Source organism: Argentina silus (assembly GCF_951799395.1).
Source record: "Argentina silus genome assembly, chromosome: X".
Classification (NCBI taxonomy): Eukaryota; Metazoa; Chordata; class Actinopteri; order Argentiniformes; family Argentinidae; genus Argentina; species Argentina silus.
This window is the reverse complement of record NC_139653.1, coordinates 20,610,583-20,626,921: the sequence shown is the minus strand read 5'-3', so window position 1 is coordinate 20,626,921 and position 16,339 is coordinate 20,610,583. Positions and strand designations below refer to the sequence as shown.

General features: G+C 42.1%; 1 protein-coding gene across 1 annotated transcript in view; it reads left to right on the top strand.

Moving 5' to 3' along the window:
* Positions 1-3,118: 3,118 nt before the first annotated feature.
* disc1 (DISC1 scaffold protein) overlaps positions 3,119-16,339 on the top strand; it is a gene marked incomplete at its 5' end in the record, with an annotated part of 37,568 nt that continues 24,347 nt past the window's right edge. Inside the window, 9 exons of the mRNA XM_083694626.1 lie at positions 3,119-3,212; positions 6,593-7,650; positions 7,817-7,886; positions 10,102-10,255; positions 10,846-10,942; positions 11,238-11,470; positions 13,056-13,110; positions 14,810-14,912; positions 15,084-15,272. Coding sequence (XP_083550752.1) covers positions 3,119-3,212; positions 6,593-7,650; positions 7,817-7,886; positions 10,102-10,255; positions 10,846-10,942; positions 11,238-11,470; positions 13,056-13,110; positions 14,810-14,912; positions 15,084-15,272 — 2,053 coding nt within the window. The remainder of the gene's footprint in view (positions 3,213-6,592; positions 7,651-7,816; positions 7,887-10,101; positions 10,256-10,845; positions 10,943-11,237; positions 11,471-13,055; positions 13,111-14,809; positions 14,913-15,083; positions 15,273-16,339) is intronic.

The following is a 16,339-nucleotide window of genomic DNA, read 5'->3' as shown; positions in this document are numbered from 1 at the left end:
GTACTATGTAAGAGGACCAGAATGGAAATAACGGACCTGAATGGGTATTGTGTTTTATACTCAATGGTTTTAAATGTTGCTTTATATGTATTTTTGTTGTGAAAAAAACAACAACAACTCAACTTAAGGATTAATGTAATTTAAACATTCGACATTCGTTTTCACCCCATTGCATGGTGGTTGGTGTTTGGTGTGCTTGTAATCAACATTCCATTCTCTGTAATAAGTTTACTAACTGTATTATTGAACTGTATACTGATACCAGTGTTGTTCTACGAAGAGTTTGAATCTGAATATTGTGTAAGTACGCCACCCTGTGGTTAATAATGATATTGGAAAAATACCTGAAAAATCTGATACCTGAAAAATCTGCAGCAATTGTGTGATGCAATCATGTCATCATGGACCAGAATTTCAAAGGAATGTTTCCAACATCTTGTGGAATCAATGCCACGAGGAATTGAGGCTGTTTTGAGAGCAAAGGGAGGTCTAATAAAGTGTAATAATAAAGTGTTCGGTGAGTGTTTATGGGCCTACAATTCCTCCAAATTGACATTTATTTGAGAACACTAATATTTTCATATTGTATACATTTGGCTGATGTAAATCTTATTGTAATATTCAGCTGTGTTTGTCTTACCATATTGAATTTTTTTTCACAAAACAGTTTTGCATAGAATTTAGTTGAGTAAGATATCTTTATTATTACTGTTTCCAAGCTATTATGTTGATCATTAAATCAAATTATGAGTGAGTAAAAAAGAAGAAAAAAAGCCCCCTCATAGAGACCCTCACCTGCACATCTCTATAACCAGTTTGTATTGCCAGACCCTTTTTCTTGTCTTCCCACTTGCATTGTTTTGTGCAAAATAAGTAAATAAAGTTGTCTGCTGTATTACTTACTGTGTGACTCTCAAAGAAAAGTATTACATTTAAGGAAAGTACAACATGACACCAGTAATGCCTAGAATTGCCTCTTACACCAGAAAATACAGCCTGGAGCTGCTTTACTTGCTGTTATCAATGTGTCCCAGAATAGTAATGAGGTCAGTCTAACTGGCATTCCCCACTTTTCATATGGCCCTTTACCATATACTGTAGCTGAATATGTGCATTGCATCTCCCGCCATGCACGAGACACTGACAGGATGTCATGGTTTCAGAATTGTTTGATACATGCTAGAGAGTAATAACACATACAGTACAGCTCTGATATCTTGGCATGGCAGTGTATGAGATCATGAGTTTAGGTCTAGTGATCAGACAGTTGCTTGAGTTGTTTGCCAAAAGACATTAAGTGCCTCTTATTTTTAAACCACAAGCAGTTGCCCTGATTAGATGGCCACCAGACATGCAAGGCACCACACTGCCAGAGAATCAAGCAACAGTGGAGAGTAACAAAGACCTACTCTGTTGTGTCGGGTGACTGCCATAATGTCTCTTAGCACTCTTTTCCAAGAAAGACAGTGGTCAGCAAGCAGAAATGATTTTGGAGGAGATATGAAGAAGAATAAAGAGAATAGGCACAGCTCTGCTAGGGGATGCATAAGGGTGTCAGAGCAACAAAGAACATGTCATCAACCAATAGTATACATCATAGCCTACTATTTAGGCAATCAACTCATCCTTTTTGAGCAATTACAGGTTTGAGACTTTTCAAATAAGTCTCTACCAACATGACACACCAGACTATTCACAATATACACAGATTATTCTTGGTGAATTGCCCAAGCTTAATCAACTTGGTTGGGGATTGTTAATGAATAGTCTCCACTCTTCTAGTCTCCACTCTGATGTTCAACCTGGTTTATTTTAACTGTAAATGGGACACTCATGGCCATTTACTCTCTTTGTGTTAACACATTTGGACTTGTCCTTGTGTATTTTTCCAACTGAAGGGTGAAATCATACCCCAATGATAAGGTGTCTCTCTCAGTGGTTAGCAGATTCACAACTTAGACTTAGACTCCTGAACTTCTCAGTCCCTGCTCACAACAAAGCATCCCCATACCATGATGCTGCCCTCATCATGCTTGATGCTAGGGATGATGCTGACTGATTGCTTCTGATCTAAAGCTTTGTTTTTTAGCTACAATTATATTAAGTAAGTGTCAGTTCAATTATATGTGGCAACTCAAAGCAGGAATCTGAAGTATTTTTTCAGTAATGGTTTTAATCTGGCTTCTGCCATACAGGCCAGTTTTGAGGAGTTGGGATGTTGTTGACCCATGGATAGTTTTCTCCCATCTTAATATTTCAGGTCTATGGCACTTTCAGAGTCGCCACTTTAGCACAGCTACGATATTTCATTATTCTCTGGCTATTTCTAGCATTTGTTTCATAATTTTGGTTTCACTTTTTGGGTTCACATACTTTTTCTCGACACTGTATGCCCATATGCCTAAACCTATTGCGCACCATTGCATAATTTCCATAGGCTAGACAAGAAATGACATAAAACATATTGAATTGAATTGAAATAAAGATACAACTATGTAGGCTCTTCCTTGTATCGAACTCGTTGTAGGCTCAGTCATTGGCTGTCGCCTACTTAAAAGGCGGCCTCAGGGATTGGGAGTCAAATTCCATCACACGTATGAGGAACTCCCCGGTCCTCCAACACGACACATAACGGGCCGAAGTGCGGAAAATGTGCTATTATGAACGGATAACGTTCCATTCGACTGGATTAATGGCCTTTATGCATAGGATACTATTAATGCATAGGATACTATTACAGCGACCGTTATTTGTTTTCTCTTTTTAAAGCTTTTGACAGGCTTCTTTGAAAAAAAAAACTTACGAGCGTCATTTTCATTATTGTAGGCTACGTCTATTTGTGGAGCACGAGATTATGACTACGACTATGCATTAAAACATCAGATTTTTTATCATTCCAACGTTATCGAACAAAAACCTGTAGATTGTATGTAGCACCGTGTGGGCACCGAAACGACAGGATTGAAAAGGCAACATTTCGAAGTGGGAATACTTTCCACAACGGAAATGAGATCAGTCTCAATGCTTGGATGCGCTTGGCGAGGGGATTACATTTTTGAAAACATTAACATTTTCTCTTATTTGCTTATCTGGGAAATCTGAACGACTTCACTCTAATATGTTTGCCGGGCTGATGGGGCTGGAATGTCGTAGGCCTACCTGCACTGACAGCGACCGCGCTCAGCATCACCCCTCCACAGGAGTGATGGAAGGTAACCACGACTCAGTGACCGTAGTCGTTTTCCAAATGTTACATTTTTGTATCCAGCAGTATTGCGAAGATAATACATGACATGGTTGATGTGACATGGTTGATGTTCATAAGATATACACATTTTTGGAGTTATAATGGAATTATTTATAGTATAGGCCTAGCCATTGATTTTTTATAAACTATAACTTTGACTATAAATTTGTGAGTGGTAACATTTCTCCAGCCCCATCACTCAGCTGTTTACCAAAAAAAGTGGTGGCCAACCACTTTGTTGTTGTTTGAATCCCAGATTGCCCTGGTCATTGTCATAAAACCTGTTTGGAAGTTTTAGCTTACAGCTTCTTTATTAGAAACAAACCAATTCAACTGACATTGGAATGTTTAGTGAAATGTTGCATATTTGCTATGGTGCCACCTCTGAATATTTAACTTCTCTCTGTGTTCTACACATGCAATAACAATGATTACGATGACAATTATGTATTACAATTCCATATCAGGCTTCGTTTGGTGTACTAGCCAAATTGCCATGGTCTGAGCGATGATATTTGTTCGACTCATTCTATTTCTATGGTCACAGCCTTGTAAGTGTTTCATGTATAAGGTATATGACCAAGTATATAATATCCAGACACAGACCATTTTAAAGCCATTAGACAATTCTGTCTGTGTTGGCCATGCCAGGCCATATGACTATTTCCTTTGTGAGAGAGAGAGAGAGAGAGAGAGAGAGAGAGAGAGAGAGAGAGAGAGAGAGGGGAGGGGGGGGGGCATTATTTTCAGCTGGTTTATGTTTTCCATGTGATTTGACAGGAAGTGCATGGCTATCTGTGCCAAATCTGCGTCAACAAAGGAATTATTGCATGCAAAGTGGTGTGTAGTTGGCTTTTCACATGCACTTTCACAAAAGATTTCTCAAAAGATCTTTCACGACAGATTTCTTTGTTATATATTTTTTCTGTCACTTGTGTCCTACCACTCACCAAGGTGATGGTTTTTGCTCTGGCACACATGTTCCTGACTATTTTATGTGACCAAGGGAGAAAAATGTGTACTGACTGAACATTTACTTTCACTTCCCCTATTCTTGAACACTAGTCAGTCACAAGTGCCACAGTGCACATCTGGTCAGCAGTAGCAGTTCTCATGAAGCTGTGTAAAGCCTGATTAGCCTGCTCCTCAAATGTTTGTGTTTTTACAAGATCCTTCACGTTCCTCTGCTCTTTGCTGAAGAGCCTCAATCAACCAATGGGACAGAAGTAGTTGTGGAGGGCCTCTTTACATAAGCCCTCCTGACAGAGACTGAACTATTTCTCAAACGTGTACACGGTTGAGTGATTTAGGTGCTTGTGGTTGTTTCATCCAAATGTATTTTGTATTACTGTTAATAACTTTAAATTAAATTACATTGAGGCTTATGTATAAATGAGATTTATTAGCTTAAAGTAAGTCACTGTTCTGGCACAAGTTTTTGTTCAACCTTATTGTTAAACAAACACAAATCTGGGCCTCTTGAGTTGAGCTTTGCTTTTCACTTCTCTCTGGATTCCTGTCAAACTATTTTAGCACACTGCTGGCAGGAAGCTCCACATGACATACTTAAGTGCTGCAGCCGTGATGCAGACGGTTTCTTCGTCCTCACAATGTACTGTGGGGCGTTTCCTTCCCCTTTAAGAGGAAGAGCAGTCCTTATGTAACGTAAGCATGGTCATATAGCCACCTATCTTTAAACCTTTCTTTCTTTAAATTTGAACAAAAACAACCAGATGGTGTATGGAGCGGCTACAGTGTGTGTTCTCTGGGGACTTCTCAGGTTACAGTTGGGTTATGGTACAGTGACCACGTCTGGAGAGACTCTAATGGAGTCCAGTGTAACCTGACCAGAGGGCTGTGGTCTCCGTGGACAACAGACATCACAGATTGTTCATCGCCCTGTCTGTGTGCTATACCCCTCTCCCTGAGGATATTGCTCAGGGACTCCGTCCCTCCTTCGTCGCTCCCTGTCTCTCCATGTATCTTCCTCTGTCCCCAAAGTAATGTCTCTTTCTCTCTTGGTCTTGCTTTCTCAGCACTAGACATTTTTGAGGCATGACATCATCTGAGGGTCATGGAGGTCAGTGCAATAGTGAGGATGCCTTGTTGGGCCATACCTTTCTAATGTCTTGCATTTCTATCGTGATGTACTGCTTATGTTGACACAGAAAAGTGATACATTCATTGAGAGGCCTAGAGTGTTTGACAGTACTCAATGTCCTTTCAGGTTGGATAGGCTAAAAAAAAAAATGGTTTTTTAATAACTTGTTATGAAATCGTCCTAAATAGCTGGGTAGTTTTAATGACTTCTCGGGTGTGAATACAATTGATTGTCATGTCTTTAATTGAGAGCTTTTTCAACCGCCTCTGTGGGCTTTCCAGTGCCAGCATTTCTGAATGACCCCACTGTGGTGGTGTTCTTGTCTCGAAACACAACTGTGTGTTTGTATGTCTGTGTGTGTGTGTATGTCTGTGTGTGTGTGTGTGTGTGTGTGTGTGTGTGTGTGTGTGTGTGTGTGTGACTGAGGAGGAGAAAGGGAGAAAGAGAGAGCAGCACAGCTGTACACAAAGGGGCTGTTGAAGGCTCCACATTTCAGCCCACTTTACCCTCTGCACCCTGGGAGGATATCTGCAGGTTCTTTGTGTTCACATTCTACAGTCATAGAGCAGGGTGTCCAACACTTGCAAGCAAGCATTATCCACAGGATAAATTAATTTTCACTGTTGACACAATTTATTTCATTGCCTTTATACTTACACTAGTGTCATATAATTCAAGAAACACAATATGTACTGTATTTACAACATAACTATTCTATTGGAAGACTACATTCTACTGCCTTAGCTGTCTTTGCAGTTGTATTCATAAACAGATGTTAGCCATTCCAGCCAAATGCTGCAGACAGTCTCTCGATGAGGATGACTGTGAGTGTTTGGTATTTCTCAACAGCTAGACCCTCCCAGACACAAATCCTCCAAATGTGTAATTCAATTTGATAGACTGGCAGGGGTTAATGTGTAACATTACTGTGAATCCTCATGGTAACGTCACTTGGCCTAGTTTGCTTAATTGATTAAGTGCAATGCTTTTTACAGTAAATGCCATTGTCTAATCCCTACTCTGTAGTTAAGACAGAGAATGTTCCAGACTCTTGTGTTTAGCCAAGCAAGACATACATGTTAGCATACAGTATTTCCTATCTAAAAAATAATGTGCATTATTGCCTTTAAAACATAATATATCTATTTTGAATACTTTTCCTGCCACATTAGTAGTCTACTACTATCAATGTGTTTTGCTGTCAATCTGCAGCCCAGTTTAATGACTAATCTCTGTGTTGACAGGTGGCTTGGCCACAGCGTCAGCTGGAAGCTCCTCCCGTAAAAAGCCCCACAGGAAGCCAGGGTACATGAGGGCAGAGCTGCCCAGGCCACAGAACACCTCTACTGGGGGGGACGGGACAACAACCTGCCTGACCAAAGAAGCATCTGGATGTTCTTCAACTGATAATCACAATGACATCACTAAACCACTAGCTGCCAAAAGCTCCTCAGGGATCCAGCAGCAACCTGCTACAGAAAAATACAGCCCAGCCCACTGTCAAAAAAGCAAGGTATTTTTATCCTTGTCTCCAACTCCCTGTCTTCGACAGGAGGACTGTTGTATCACCAAATGTACGTCCAGCCCCCAGACAACCACCAAACCTCAGAGTTACCTCAGGTTGACTTCTGAGTCATCTCTACAGCTCTGCCCTACAGAATCCAGGTTCTCTCCTTCAGGGGACACATTCAGTTCCAGCTTCAGTTTTATCCAGCAGTCGCTGAGTTCCAGTCAGAAATCAGAGGCTGCTACTAATGTACATTCCCCCATCTTAGATCCAGAATCAGTGGACCAGACATCACCTATAACGTTAACCTCAAGGCCTGGGTTTGTCCCACCTGCCCATTCGGGACCAGGATCAGTGTCCTCTGACCACTCACCATCCAAGACACCAGGCTCTTCCATGTCAAGACAAGGAGTAGTCGGGCAACCTTTCTCAAAACTGTTAATCACTGTCCAATCAGATTCTAACTCTGTCTCACTTGTCCAATCAGACAAAGTACAGGAACTGTCTCTTGGTGAGAAATTCTGGCAGGACCGGCACTGGGAAGGTAAAGTTGGGGTGGGGTATCCCTCGGTGACCTCTGACCTGAGACAAAGCCTTCCAGACTCTGACTCCTATTCTCTGGACACAGAGGCCACCTCCTCCCTGTCTGTGGACTCAGATGCTGCCTCTGCCTCCTCTGTCACTTCCGGCTATGAGAGTGCCACCCCCGCCTCTGACCTGGGCTGGGACAAGCTGGTGAAGAAGTATGAGTGCGTCCTGCAAGACTGCCTACAGAACAATCACAGCAACACCAAGGTGAGGACTATTAGACCTCATCTAGGGATATGGGTTAGTAGAAGTTAGTTGGTTAGTTGGTTAGTTAAAGCTGGAATTCTGGAAGTTCTCACATTTCTATGGTGGATGTTCAACAAAGCTTGACTTCTGGACAATAAGGACACTTTTCACTCTGTTCCTCTCTCAGATTGAATCTATGATGTTGAAACTGCAGAGGCTCCAGCAGAAAGCTATTTTGGATGATGACTATGACACAGGTGAGTACCAAGAGAGCTCCAACTCATTCACATATTAGCCATAGATTACTACCTTATTCCAAATACAACTAGTGTATCAACTAGTAGTGATAGAGGTCTTTGGTCACATGCACTACAATGAAAAATGGGATCTCCTACTTAGTGATATGGTTTTAAGTGTCTTTTTGAAGTTTGTGTTATCAGATGGATGGCTTTGCAGGAATTCTTGTAGAAACCTCTCCAAATAAGGAGATATTTTCTTTAGAGTATTACAGTGGCACTCTCATGCTCAGATAGAGAACAAGAGGAAGTGTTTGGTGATTGTTGCAGATGGTTTTGGGGTTAGTGTATGCCTAGATACATGGATTCAAATTTGTCAACTCAGTCTTTTCTGAACATACAAAAAACTATTACTAAAAGTCTAATTTGCCTCTTAACTTATGCTGACTGCTTAAGGATCATAACTTTAGAGCCTTTGCATGTAGTATACATTTGATACTTGTGTGTGTATGCCACAGTCTATCGACACACACAGCCGCCCATCCCACTCAATCATGATTTGATTTCATGTTTATAGAATTATATGTACAGTATCATGTGTTGCTGTTTGTCTGAAAGGGCAAAGGAAGTCCAGTTCCAGAGAATGAAGTTAGAGCTTGGGTAAATCTGATTAGGCGCTGGTGGCTCTGATTGGTGGCTCTGATTGGTGGCTCTGATCATGACGTGGTTTCCACATCTGAATATTCAGATTATTTTGGTCAATAGTGAGATTTTCAAACTCTTTATAACCACTGTAAAGCTTTTAGTCTTGATACAGACCTCCTCTGTGGTACTCTTAACGGAGTCACCTACATACTGTGTTTTATCCTGAAATTCCCATTAGTAAGGCTAGTTGAAGTTCATCTTGTCATTTTGTCATTGTGGATGTGGGAATTGTGATGTGTGTGTCCCCAGAGGCCTCTATTACACTGGAATGTTCTCCTTGAATCTGAATACATGGCAGAAGCTCTTGCATGTTCAGTGAGGATATACTAGGATAGGATAATGTAACATCTTCATGATAATAGGACTATAGTTGATATTATCTTATTGAGAATGACAGTTTTATAACCCAGACATTCTGCCCAAGTGGACATTAGCTCCACCTGGTGTTTGTCTTTGTCTTTTGTTGGTTTTCTCATCTTGCAAACAGAAAACCTGTAATGTTACAGTACATATGATCAGGAAACTGTAATATCCCACTCTAGTTTAGCATGTTGGGATAGTTTTTCAATGAAAAGCTAAAAATAAATTCAAGGTTTTATTACTATTATTATTATTAGTTACATGGGACCACATATAAACAAGAAAGTTCATACATCCATTTTACACTCATTTCCTATTTACATGCGTAGCGCTGCATGATATCCAATGATGCCTCCAGCTAGTCCCTGTAACTTTTAAATGCAGATGTTATGGCAGAGGTTAATCTCAGATTTTTACTTTGTCTGTCAACTCTATCTTTGCATCAGAACCCATATCTATCTCTTATTGCTGTTGATATGTGGGCTAATTCAGTTAGTTCAAAGCTGTTTGACTGGATTATCCAATTCTGCCCACTAGAAAGTTTGAATTATTTGAAGGCTGTATCCTGACCCATATCCTAGGCCTTGTGATTTAGATAAATAGGAACGTCTGGTGTGGCTGTCAAACCTTGACCTATTTAACTGTAGTAATTATGTGGGTCAGTGAGACTTGTTTTGGTTGTTGTCTGCCTGACCTCAGGTTGAGCTCTCAGCTTGTGACTGTGCATTAGAAACTTTTTAATAACCTTTACAGAGACTTTACAGAGTTTTCTAAAAAGAAACCAACTGAATGTAGTTCATTAAGTATAACTAAAGTTATAAAGTTACCCTATTAGCTTCAGTTAATGCTACAACATAAATGAAACAGAAACTTCTCGAAATCGATCCTTTCAAACATGGTCAATGCCTTCCATTGAGTTTGGAGGGCGAGAAAGGCAGATGGCGCTGCTGCCTTTATGCCACCTTGCATTATGCCCATAGCTCCACACATTTTGGAAGTACTAGTTCAGAAATCTATTTTATCATGCAGAAAAAAAAGATGAATGAATGATTATTGATAAAATATATATGCATTTATTTTTCAATACAGTTTTTTTTCATACATTGCCTGCACTGCCTAACTTGACCGCACATCACTGGTGTGTGTATGTGCGTGTGTTTGTGGTTTTCAGCTGAACGCTTTAGGAAGAAGTTGGAGGAGCTACGGAGAGAGAGAGGCTCTCTGAGGCTGGGTCTCCCCTCCAGACAGCCTAGCGTGTCTCTGTTCCTCCAGCGGCTCAGACAGGCAGTACATAGTGCCCTCCAGAGGACAGAGGGGAACCACAGGTCAGTGGCACTGTCTTCATATCAGGAGGTCATTTTCTCCATTGTGTACTCTAATCCCCTGTCTGCCTCTTCACATGTGATATTGCTAATTTAATGAGTGTGTAGCCTACTGTAACTGAAGCTGTGTTGAAAGTCTAGACATGCTGATATTGAAAGAATAGACAGTTTAAGGGTTTGCGAGGTAAAAGCAATTACATTTGTATTCAAAGGGTAACTCTAGCAGAGGTTATGAGCATGCTCACTCTGCAGCCAGTTGTAGTATACAGGAAGGTGCGGCTCTCCAAAATAGCCCTTGTAACAGGAAGGCATTCAGGTGGGGCGGAAGCAGTGTTTGTTTTCCTAATGGAATGGTAGCCTACAGAAAAACATAGGCTTACAGTATTCAATTGTTCTAAGCCGCCTTCCATTGTTATTTTTCAAACCCTTATCATGCATCAAGTGTTATAATGGTCTAACTGCATAACTCTGAAATGATCAATCCTGCGACAGCGTGAAAGGTGTTGTAAAGATTCTAGGTCATTGTGAAATGGTAAATGTCAGGAGAGATTGATTGAGTCACTGTTTCTTTCTATTTGGTGGATGCTGACCAGGGATGGCCTGGAGACTGATGGAGGGGAGGGGCCTGACACCATGCAGGGTCAGCTGCACAGAAGAGACCGTCTGCTCCATGAGAAACGCCTGGTGGAGGTAACCTGGCCTCTCCTTACATACATTACTCTGCCTACTATACAGATCTGACGACATTATTGTTGAAATTAGTATAGATTTAATGAATAACTTACAAATGGTTAGCAATGGTTATTTAAGTTTGCTATTTGGAGCATGCTGACAGGGGTAATTCCATGCCCTTTTTTTCACACCCAAGGATTCTACAGCCAGGAACATTGTAGAATTTTAATACAGTAAAATGTCCAGTGAGAATAAATTCAATAGAATAAATGTTTGAAAGTGCTAACCTCTGACCTGTGCCCTGGGGCTGCAGGTTGAGATGCAGGAGCTGCAGCACAGACTGGGGGAGCTGCAGGAGCACAGCCAAACCCTGGAGCTGCAGATCCAGCAGGAGGAGGAGCAGCTGGAGACAGAGGAGGTGGAGGGAACTGCCCTGCGTAGCTGCAGTCCAGCCCAGCTACGTGAAATGAGCCGTGCCCTGGAGGACCTGACCACGTCAGAGAACCGCATCCAGATCTGTGTCTCACCCCCACCCTCCATCCTCAGGTCAGTGCTGAGTGCCATCTCTACTGCCCCACTGCCATCTCCACCTAGAAGATGTAGTGCACATAATTACCACAGGGGGCTGCCAGAGAGCCACTTAAGGATGACTGATATAACAACTACTCGTTCATGAGAAGGAGGATTTAGGTCTCTATCAAGTGACTTGCCCTAACCAATTCATGGATTAGATTTGTTGGGTCCAGTATGAGTAAGGGCATTATCATGGATATCTCAGAGAATCTTTAGAGATGCTCTCTCCATTGGCACATGTTGTCTTAACCTTTAAACACAAGCTCCAGTTATTTGCTGTCGAATGGTGACATTTAAAGTTAATCCCTCTGCACACTGCACTTATCATTGAAAAACATGACCCTTTGATGGCACAACTTGATTTATAGACAGAAAAGCGTGAGGGAAAGAATAAAGGAAAACACTACAATGACATGAAGCAAAGCAAGCAAGGTAGAATAGTATGAGCAGAATGTTAGTTTGAAGTTATATTAAACTAGCATCTCCCGCCGTCCCCTATACCCCCCATCCCCTTCTCTCTCACCTGCTTGATCCTGTTTTGAATTTGTATTATTTTTCACAGATGCAAATTAACACTTGCCATCACATCGGCTGAAATTAATGGTTTCCGAGCGGGCATCAAGGAAAGACCTTTCCTGTTTCCACTAGTTAGATGTAAATTGTATTTATCGAAATCTCAGTGCCGTGACCTACCATCTGTGGGATAATTTGATATCTGACATATTATTACCCTGAGTGGAACGCAATAAAAAACCTCTCTGATTGAAATTGGGTTCTGAGATTGTAGATGTTTTTTTCTACTGAGATTGGAGATTCAGATGCATCTCCTGAATGAGTTTTCATGAGTTAGGTCATTGAAAACACACAGTCTGTCCTGTGATTCTCCATCCAACCTATATGTGGCACCCTTCTCTCATATCATAATGAAATTCCTTGTTATTTCACTGTGATCAAAGCAATAGTTTACAATCCCTCCTTTGCTGAAGACAAACCTGTTCCCTCTCAGCAGATGAAATACCTCACAGCCTGCCCCTGGTGTGCAGGTCTTTTAATTCAGTACTATTTCTACATTGTGATCATTGGGTTGAATGCCTTGGAAAACAAGAAACCCCTAACCCTAACCCTTTCAATAGGGATGTAATTAAAGTGTTCACATGATAATCAATTAACCATACACTATGCAATTTATTCTCAATATTTGGTGTGACTCACACTTAATGAAGAAACATGTTAGTTTTAATTCCATCTCTGGAGAATTATAATTGTTGTGATCATATGAGCCATCAGGCTTGTAGTGCCCCCAGGTGCCAAATGTTGGAATGAGTGTGAAGGATTTCATGCTCCATTTTTTAAAAATGTATTTCTGATAAAGCTCATACTGTAGCTAAATGATCTGATGTTGATGATGCTTCCTGTTTTTCCAGAAAAAAAACGACTTCATATGCCTATAACATGATTTCAAGTTTCTCATGTACCTCTATGGCATTCTTCTGGCTGTCTAGGACCATTGACCATTGTTAGATTGTGGTGTCACTGACATTTTCCTCTTTCTCTCCAGACTCCAGGAAGAGGAGCAGGTGCTGAGTCTGTCCATCAAGGAGGCTACCGCCAAAGTAAGGCTCTGTTACTATGACCCTGATACAGTATGTATAATGTATGTCCCATAGAAACTCAACCCTTCCCCCCAATGAGCCCATAATAACTATGAATAGTGAATGAACACAGAAATGTGTTGTGACTGTTGTCTTCAGAGTATTAAGTAAGCGTGCCAGTATGATAATGATGTAGATTGTCAGTCTCTGTATTTGACTCTGTCTGAGTTTCTCTAGGTTGGATGGTTGGAGTCTGGGGCAGGGATGGGAGATGTCACCTTGACTTCTCTGTGAGATTCTCAGTGTCTCAAACTCACCCGAGCTGCTCTGTCCCACGAGACTTTGCAACTATATTAGATAGCCTGGGGCTGTGTGAGCATCAGAAAATTGCCACTTTAGCAGCCATAGCCTTAGGCCCTCATGTGGCCTAAGTGTGTGTGTGTGTGTGTGTGTGTGTGCGTGTATCTCTATAAGTGTCTATGTGGGACTGTTCCTCTGCATGTTTGGGTTTGCGTGTGTTATGGTGTGTGTGTGTGTGTGTGCGTGTGTGTGTGTGAGTGATGGTATTCCTGTGTGTGTATGACTGTGCATGTGTATTCCTCTCTGGCATGTATGTGTGTCGGTTATCAGAAAGATCTTGTCAGGGGGGTAGTTTTCCTCAAACTGATCCACAGACACAGATCTGTGTGGTGGGAGACAGCCAGGAGCAGCAGCAATGTGTCACTGGTAGTGATGGGGGGGCGGGGGGGGGGGGGGGGGGGGGCTGCCAGAGATAGGACCACAATGTCACATTGCCCTCCAGAAACCCAGCATCAGATGGCTGAACGATGGTGTGTCTGGCTGGGTCTCAAAAGGTATGCTTTTGAGGAAGCAGTATTTTATATTTGATACACAGTCATGTAGTTCCATCTCTACATTTGAAATAAGTGGTTGACACAGATGCCAAAGATCTACCCAAAGATTTGATTTACCAAGTTTGTTTTTCAATTTACAGAGGACACTTGTTTTGTAGTTTGAATGAGGCAGGCAATGAAAGTCCTAATTTCTGAGGAATCTCAAACTCTATGTGTTAAGAAAACTCTATATAATAATGTGTGCCTCACAGAAAGTGTCCCTTGTTTGTACCCTTTTAAAAACAAAGGAAAGCACTGTCTAGATCAGAAGGAAAGACTTCAGAAATCCTGCGCCACAACACTTTGAAGACAGAAAATAGTTCCACAGAAGGAGGAATTGTATCATGGGAATCACACTGCGCTGTAATTCAAAGTGATTACATTCCAATGCACATAGGTTCAAAGGGCAGAGTTGGAGTGGGCGAGAGCCAGGCGGCTGTATTGGAGGCCTTCAGCCCCTCAGCGAGTCCCCCTCCCCAGGTCCCTGACCTCCAGGGCTCTCTATCCCCTCTGACATTCTAATGGCATCTTTTATGGAGATTTCACATTTCCCTGTCTCACCACATGAAAGGCGAGCCACTCTCTCTGTAAAGGTTACAGACAAGGTATCACATTAGCATTCAGGGTCTGCTGTGTATTCAAAAGAAAGTGTGGGATTTGTAAAATATAATGCAAGTGAGGAACAAAAAGGAAATGCAAGGGGAATTTAAAATGAGTTGTCTGGCTGTAAGAGCTTTTTGAAAGGCTGTGTTGGCTATGGTGAGCTGTATACCTTACCTTTCTCTATCCCTATAGTGATGTTGTTGGCCTTTCCCTCCCTTTTCTAGGTGGTCATGAGTCAGAGGCTGGGTAGTAGTCTCCGGAGGAAAGTCAGCCAGACTGAGACACAGCTTCTGGCGCTCCATGAAGCCAAGCTTGCTGCCATTTCAGGTGCCGATACACCATTCAACCCTCCAACACTTCCTGTAATATGCTACTCCCTTATTTACCTAATTTACTTCAAATTAGTCACAGCGTATGTAGCTATTAATGGCCAAGTCATTCCATGAATGGGTGGTGTGGTTAACTGTATGTAATGTCTTGTGTGTTCTTACGGTGCAGGTAATGACTTCAGCAGTGCTAAGGAGCTGAAGGCAGAGATGAGGGCTGTGTACGTGGAGAGGGACCGTCTGGAGGGGCTGGTGAAGAGGCTCCACAGCCTGAGCTCTGGGAACAGCCAGGATCTGGACAGAATGAAGGAGCAGCAGCAGCAGCTGAAGCAGAAGCTGGAGCAGAGAGAGGTCCAGCGTGGTGAGTGGAGGAGTGGGTCATAGGGATGAGCCGAGCCATACACAGCTTTTCGTTTCACTTCTTAGGCAGGACACTGGCTAGATGTGTTTCTCTCTATTCATAGACATATGCACAAACAGTCATTAGTCAAATTTGTGATTTTGAAAGGCAACTGTCTTTGCCCAAGCCTCCCTTTGATACTGTATATCAAACATAAATCAAAACCACCAAAAGGCAGGCAGAAGATGCACGCTTTGAAAATGTTATTCTGTGTCAGCGGAGCCTACATCAATTAAAGATGAATTTCCTCCTAAATGGTGGAGAGGAGGTCTCCTGTCAAATGGGACACAACTACAGATGAGTCATCAGGAGGATTGGCAGGCAGGCCTGAGGAAGGAAGAGAGGCCCAGTAGTAATGAGCTTTAGATTGTGTGAAGTGTCCAATTACCTTAGAGCTAGGACACATAACCCTCCTGGCAGCATCTGTGTGCTCACACACTCCCACCAGAGGGAATCTGTTTGGTGCTCAAGAAAGGCACTTTATATTGGCTTCTGATGGTTTGGCCTCATGGCCATGGTATTGGCAGAGAGATAAATGGATTTTGACAGCACCAGCTGCAGTGCTGCTCTCCCCTGTCCATCCTTCACAGGGAGATTTCTAAAAAAGGTCACTTCTCTCTTTGAGGCTGGGGATGGAGAGAAGGGGGGAGGGGGGCAGTGAAGTGACAAGCCCAGGGTGGGCAGTGAGGGGTGGGGGAGGCTGGTCCATATAGCTCTGGCTTTGCCATCTCAAGGCTCACTACTCATAATCATATCCTCAACACATCTCAATATTGAGATCATTAAGGCCTGTGCCCTGTGGCTGCATCATCAATGTCAATCTGCTGTCTTGCGAGGTATGTGCCCTTATATTTATAGTGTCACTAGGGGGCACCATTTCATTATTACGGAAAGGTAGAATATGGTTTATCTCATTTTTGGGGTATGTATGGCATCAAATAGATATCACACAAATGGGCATTTATGCTTATTGTTAGTCTACTCATTCCACTACAATTCATTCAGTCCATGTTCTTGCACCATATCAC